Source organism: Rutidosis leptorrhynchoides, unplaced genomic scaffold (assembly GCF_046630445.1).
Source record: "Rutidosis leptorrhynchoides isolate AG116_Rl617_1_P2 unplaced genomic scaffold, CSIRO_AGI_Rlap_v1 contig367, whole genome shotgun sequence".
NCBI classification, from domain to species: Eukaryota; Viridiplantae; Streptophyta; class Magnoliopsida; order Asterales; family Asteraceae; genus Rutidosis; species Rutidosis leptorrhynchoides.
The window spans coordinates 61,323-68,788 of NW_027266605.1; the positions used below are offsets into that span (position 1 = coordinate 61,323).

Here is a 7,466-nt window from a genome sequence, read left to right on the forward strand (position 1 = left end):
CATATGAGCCATCCATACAAGCCATATATATTGACACTACAACACCTGAAGGTATATAACCAAAGAGGAGAAAAAACTTGAAGACTGTATATGAACAATCAATGCCAATGCCAACTCCAGATCCTGATATTTTATAGTTTATCTGTGTGGCTGAAGATTTTTCTAATGCAGAAATGGAAGAAGTTATGACTATAAACACTGAACCTAGGACCTACAAACAAGCAGAAAGGCATCTAGAGTGGCAACAAGTTATGATAGAGGAATGGAATGCAATTGTGGATAATGGCACTTGGATTTTAGTAGACGGGCCATCTGAGAACACAATGGTGATAGATATAAAATGGGTGTATAGGACTAAATTGAATGCAGATGGAAGTGTTAGTAGAGACAAGGCCAGACTAGTTGTGAGGGGATACAAATAAGAATATGGCATTGATTATGAAGAAACATATGATCAAGTTGTAAGATTGGACACAATCAAGATATTATTAGCTTTGGCAGCAAGCAATGACTGGGAAGCACATCAGATGGATGTGAAGAGTGCATTCCTCAATGGAGTCCTGAAAGAAGAAGTATATGTAAAGCAGCTTGATGGATTTATGAAGAAAGGAGAGGAGCATAAGGTATACAAGCTCATCAAAGCTCTGTATGGTCTTAAACAATCTCGTAAAGCTTTGCTGCAGATAGGGTTCTAGAGAAGTCAAAGTGAAGCCACTCTATATGTGAAGTGTTAAGGAGGAGCAAAGATCATTTGCTCTCTGTATGTTAATGATCTGTTAATTATTGAGACAAACTTGAGGCTTGTGGAAGACTTCAAGAGAGTGATGAATTCTGAGTTTCAGATGACAGATCTAGGCCAAATGAAGTACTTTCTGGAATTGGAAATAGATCAAAATGATGCTAGAATCTTTATACATCTGAAGAAGTATGTAGAAGAAGTTTCAAATTAAAGATTGTAATGGAATTTCAACTCCCATGGAGAGCCAGCTGAAGATGGAATCAATAAAACCAGGTGATGAATTTTACTCTATTGAATATAGAAGCATGATAGGTTCTCTTATGTATTTGTGTTAGGCCAGATTTGGCTTATCGTGTGAACATGATGGCTTGCTTTAATGCAAACCCTTCAAAGCAACATGTTGTTTATTTGAAAAGGACTCTGAGATATGTGAAGCACACCATCAATCTGATAATTTGGTTTGAAAGAGGTGGAAATAGTGAATTATTGATGTTCAGTGATGCTAGTTATGCTGGTTTGAAAGAGGCAATAGTTTTGGAAGTGGTATCTTCACTTTGAGTTCAAAGAATCAGAATATCATTGCACAGTCCACAGCTGAAGCAGAATATGTGGCTTTGAACATGACTGCAAAACAAGTTGAATGGTTGAACAAAGTCCAATTGGACATTAGTTAATTGAAGAACAATTGTACAACTATCTATTATGATTCCTCTTCTGTAATTGCAATGGCAGAGAATCCAAGTGATCATATGAGAACCAAGCACATAAATGTCAAGTTTCATTTTGTGACGGACTTAGTGGAGAAGGGAGCTATCAACATTGTGCTATGTAGATCTCAGTTTCAGATTATAGATATCTTTACAAAATCACTTCAGAAATGGAGGTTTGATTTCTTGGTGAAGATGATAGGAGTGTAGGTCCCACTCAATAAAGGAGGAGCTGTTGGAGTGGCTTGCTTCATGGAACCTGTCTTCCAAGACATGATTGAAGGCTAAGTATGCTCAAATGTAATGAAAGCAAAGAAAAAGAAGAAAAACAAAAACTTGCAGCAGAAGAAATCTAAGTCATCAATGGAAAAATTCATCAAAACTGGGATCAATGCTTTTGTCAAGCATCTCCTAAGTGTTCTAGATGATCCTAAAGCAAAAGGAAGCAAGACTGGGTCGATTAGAGGCAATGTAAAGCAGATTGAAGTTGATTATGCAATGGTGACTGGTAAGGACGATTCTGCACATCGTCAAAAAGTTGAGGACCTTGTCAACTCTGTAAAAAACTTGGGGACTCTATTGACTTTTCTGCAACTTCGTCGACTAAGAACGCAATTGACGAGCTATGGAGCAATCGACGATTAGTCGGAGCTCAAGCGACATGCCAAAAGGTTCAAGAAGATGTCGGCTACAATACCTCTACGAGCAATTCATCTACAATTTTCCAGAATCAAAAGTCCCAATTTTCCTAGGGTTTCAGGTTATTGTTACATGCTCAGCTTTCTCTTTCTTCCGAATAATTAGGGTTAGCTTATCTTTTGCTATTCTTGATGAATTTTGATGATTCAAAGGTCCTTTATGATAGACTTGATGCTCTGAATCTGATTATGAAGTCAATTAACAATTATCTACTAATGAATAAAATGTCTGCTCGATCAACTTGAGTTCTGAGTTGCTGTTGTCAAAATTGGGGATTTCTACTGCAAGCTGTTTTTGGCTGGTTTTTTGATTCAGAAAGACCACGTTGGTGACTGTGAAGATATTTTGTGTACAAACCTTGTGATGAAAGAGCTTAGAAATGATCATGGTACTCAAAGTAGCTGTTTTAACTTAGCTTTTGCAATTTCAATTTTAGTTTCAGTTTTAATCAATCAAATGAAGAAGTTTAAATTGAAAAATTTTCAGTAGTAGTGTAGTAAAGATTTTTGCATTGATACCAAGTCATTTGAAGCACTGAATCAAAAGTCAAGTACAAAGTCAACTATTTGTTGTTATGTGTGTTCTTCTGCACATTCGAAGTTCAGATGCAGATGAAGTGAACTTTATGTTCCAGCTGATTGCAGTCTCATTTTGAAGACTAAAAGAAATCCAATGAAGTGAAGAGCAAGAAAAAACTCAGCCGTTTTAAGGATTTTAGCATTTTATGCCTTGTGGTCCCAAAAGTACTTTTTTTTTTGCTTTTCCTACATGTAATTTCATTTCTAGTATTTTATAAATCAAACTTCTGATGTCTAGATTAGGTTGTGGATCAGTATATAAGGTCCTTAACCTTTCTCTTTTCGATTATGAGCTCTTAGTATTATATAAAAATTTGAATCTACAGCTTTACTAATTTGTTCATAAAGAGTTCGTCGTTTATTTTTTCAGTTTCAAATGTCTTTTATTTTATGATTGTATTGGATTTAAGAGTACCTTTAGTACTGAAATCGAAATTAAATTATTATTTAGGATCCAACCACCTTAGATACCAACAATTAGTCTCAAATCAGATTCAAATTTCAGCACAAATATGATTATCATTCACTCGGTAATAAGTTTTCAGTTCTGTTTTCATTAGTATTGTCTTGTTTTCATTAGTATCAAAGAAAGGCAAATTGCATAATTAAGGGAAGAAATTAAACACGAAACAAATTCGCATTCATGCAGATGATGACATGCATGCATGATAAGAAAGAATTGTTAATTAGTTTCTCTCGAAAGGGAAGCTAATTTATCGGCACATTGGAAGCGTTTGATGTTCTTGTTTCATGTACACTTGTCCAGCGCCAAGTTAATCTTAAGAGGGACATCGGCTTTAATGATTCCGTAAAGAAGGCTGAGATTAATGTCCAAGCATACGCAAGCAGACACTTCCAGGTCGAGCACTCCTTTGATAATCGAACAACACTTGTGTGGTGACGATTGGGGGTTTCCAATTGTGGCGTTGACAAGACCGTTAAGGACGTTAACACAAACACCCAACCTTACCATATCCATTGAGCATTAGTGTTGTTGGAATCAGTTTTGGTAGAGCTGGGAGTACTGCTACTTGAATTGGAATGAGACTTACTAGGACTCGGAGCTTTTTCCGAGCAGGATGACTTTTTATCTGAGCTACGAGACTGGACTCGAGAAGCAGAGCTGATTAGGGCAAAGAAAACAACGTTGATGGCCAGGAGGATAACTATTTTTGAACCCATTTTGTAATGAATATCTATTTCTCAACGGTTTTTTTTTGATGATATCTATTTCTCAATGTTTTACGTAAAAGGTCGATTAATGTTATTTCTGTGTGTGTCCTTTAGGTGCAATGTTTGAGGGTCTTATATATTTCATTTCATGTGATCCATGATATGTGAAGAAGCTAGAGGAGACGCATCCACGTTTTGTCATATCTTAATGAAAACTTTACATAAAAGCTGTGAAATAATTGCATAATCAAATTAAGATTTGGGTTAATCACGTTTACCCATTATTTATTTGGAAATGAATAAAAATCCAATAATTAATTTCACATGCCAAGTTCAAGAGCGTTACAATAATATATATAATGACATGAATTAATCTTTGTTTAAAAATGTTATACGCTACCTGAAGAACATATATATGAACGAGAAAAACGTATATTTTCGTCCCTCACGTTTTACATGTAACATCTTTTCAGTGCCTCACGTTTTTTCGTTATTTTCATGTTTTCCGCTAGTGACCATACATATCTTTCCGCCGTTAACTTTACCTAAGTGGTATCTATGTGGTACTCTGTGGCACCAAAGCCTAGTCAGTTAACAGGCTTATATAATTGTGACATGTGTCAGCGACACATCATAAAAAATTTTCCACATCACAATTTTTTGCAAAAAGATGTGAATTTTTTGATGACGTATCAAAGTTTTTTATGAGCCAAATGACACATGTCACAAATATATTGGTCTGTTAGCTGATTAGGCGCCACTAGGTGCCACACGTACAAAATTAACGGCAGAAGGACATGTATGGTAGCTAACGAGATACGTGAGAATTTTTTAGACTAACGAAAAAATATGAAAAACTGAAAAGATGTTACGAGTAAAACGTGAGGGACAAAAATATACGTGATATGTTTTCTGAACTATAGATCCAAAATTCTGATGACGAAACTCATTACTTATTTACTATCACTCCCTCTATGAATACTTAACATATTTTTTAAAAAATTATCCATAAATACTTAACATATTTTTTAAAAAATTATCCATAAATACTTATTGTATCATACAGTATTATTTATTTATTTTTGAAGTTCATACAGTATTGTTTTGAGAACAATCTTTATTCAAATTTTCATTTATACCTTCATTTAGTCAAAATAAAAGTATATGAATAATCATTACTTAACTTGTTAATTTTAATTATTAGTATATTTAATGATCGTATTTTCTAATCGTACTTGTTAATTTTAGTTATTAGTATATTTAATGATTGTATTTTCTAATCGTAGCAAAACTTCATATTATGTCAATTGAATATGAATGGAGGGAGTTTTGTTTATTATAGTTTGCAGCTTTGTATTTTGAAAGCTAATTTATTTTATTTTGGATACATGAATGATTCTTTATCTTTTTCAAAACATCTAAAAACTCATAAATAGCATCAAACAAACAATTAGAAGGTTTCAAGAGAGGCTCGCTGCGGTCAAAAAGCCTAGTTCAAATGTCAGATAAAATAGAGAGAGGCTTCCGCGACAAGTTAATTAATGTTGGGCCGAGAGCAAGAAGCCTCTCTTCAATTATACAGGTTATGAATTTTGCTTATTTTGAAGAGTTGCAACCTTTACGGTTATGTCAATTGAATTTAAATTAAAAGATAGGCTAGTTATGAAGTGAAAATACATCTCTTTGAAAGGTTTTTTTAGTTTTGTTCAAAAAGAATTCCGAGAGTTTGCCATCTTGGAATTATGCGTGCTTCTTTAAAATCGTGGAGGAATATTGTCGCTTAAAATCAGTAGCAACATACCTGGGACAATAATTCCTTAAGGACATAAAACCACTTTTATGTAGGAACACTTTGGTATAAATTTCGTAAACAGATTCTAAACCACTTCATCATTGCTTGGTACAAAAGAAATTTAACAATCTTAAGGAATTATTGAATAACTACAGTGAAGGAGGGAATCAAATCTGAACAATACGATGTGGACATCAAGAAACTCGATAGGTTTAATGGCACTAACTTTTCAAGATGGAAAGATAAGATGATGTTCATGCTAACGGAGATAAAATAGGCTTATCTACTATCAAAATATCTTACACCAATACCTGTACCAAAAGAGAGAGAAAAAGAAGAAGTTAATACACCAAGGAGAAAGCGGAAGGATGATGAAACTCGATGGCGAGATTAGATATTCTAAATTAATTTACTGATAGTTTATATGGTTTATTTTGTTCAATAAAGGCACTGCATGAATTATAAAAGACTCTAGAAAATAAATACATTTGGAGAAATAAGGAACACGCTGATTTCTTAGTATTCAATTTTTTGAATTTGTTATATCTTCGATAAACAGGTGATGAATCAAGTAAATTAATTGCTTCACCTCGTGACTATTGGAACTCTGACTCTTTTGATTAATGTTGAGCTATTTTGCACGCACTCAAATATACGTATTGCCACAAGTAATAAAATGATAAGAAATATATCGTTCCCACGAGGAGTTGGTTAAAACTCTCAATATATAAATACTTACAAAAGTTCTTCTATTTATTTGTCCAAAGAATAAAATTAAGAATTGAATTAATTTTAATAAAACTAAGAACATAAACAAAAGTAAATAATGAGAAGATTTGGATATGAGAGAATTTTTAGGGCATAAAATTACGCTATAATCATCACCATTTCTAACAATAATTTTTTTACACAATCTATATGAATGCCACCAGTTACCTAATACTCATCTTTCAGCCAAATCGAAAAACATCTAAGTTTGGTTTTGTTTCTTGTTGAAGGAAACTTTAGATTCTATTCAAGTTATGAATGGTCTTAGAATTAGAGTTGGGGATATTTCTGTAAGTTTTGCACAATCAAATGGAGTAAGGCATACTGGTGAGACTTGCTTCTTCTCGAGAATATATTCAACTTGCATGAATTCCTCAGAAAATTGCAATTAAAGAAGGTTTGGAATGAGAAGAAGAAACCAACTTTTAATTTTCAAACTGAGGACGGTAGTAAGGAATGGCTGAAAAGTAGTCATGTTGGATATATCTCATGCCTCCTCTATCTCGGGAATTAGAGGACGGTGCTTATAATGATGAGTACATAAGGCTAACAACTTTTGACTATCAGGATGATTGGGAATGTGCTATGCAGAAGTTTGTATTGGATCATAATCTAATGTTGGGTTTAATATGTAAACTATATCATATATTATAAGTTGTCGTATAGTAATCAATCATGACAAATTCTGGTATGCTTCCGCTTTCATTCTTCTATTAATTTTTATTGTTTGACACGAAAAGATTCTGTGAAATTGGATTTACTGATTTGTATTATACAATAGTCCTAATAAGTAGTATCTAGAGTCTATCGTGTTTAAGTAATAGGAATTGAATTCATGGCTGAGTTCTTGAATTTATTTATATATATATGGTTTTTTAAAGTTAAACGCACTCTATATTTTGAATTACAATCCTCTTGTTCTTTTGTCTTTATTTGGTTTGGAGACAAATAAATCAATTGATGCAAAGTTATTTTTTAAGAAATCAATATGCATTATACTGTATATATTA

General features: G+C 33.4%; 1 protein-coding gene across 1 annotated transcript; it reads left to right on the top strand.

Annotated features, from left to right (window-relative positions):
- Positions 1 to 527: 527 nt before the first annotated feature.
- LOC139883201 (uncharacterized) lies at positions 528 to 1,297 on the top strand. Its single transcript, XM_071867410.1, has 3 exons — positions 528 to 623; positions 789 to 925; positions 1,075 to 1,297. The coding sequence occupies exons 1-3, from the start codon at positions 528 to 530 to the stop codon at positions 1,295 to 1,297; spliced, it is 456 nt and encodes a 151-aa protein (XP_071723511.1).
- The last annotated feature ends 6,169 nt before the right edge of the window (positions 1,298 to 7,466 follow it).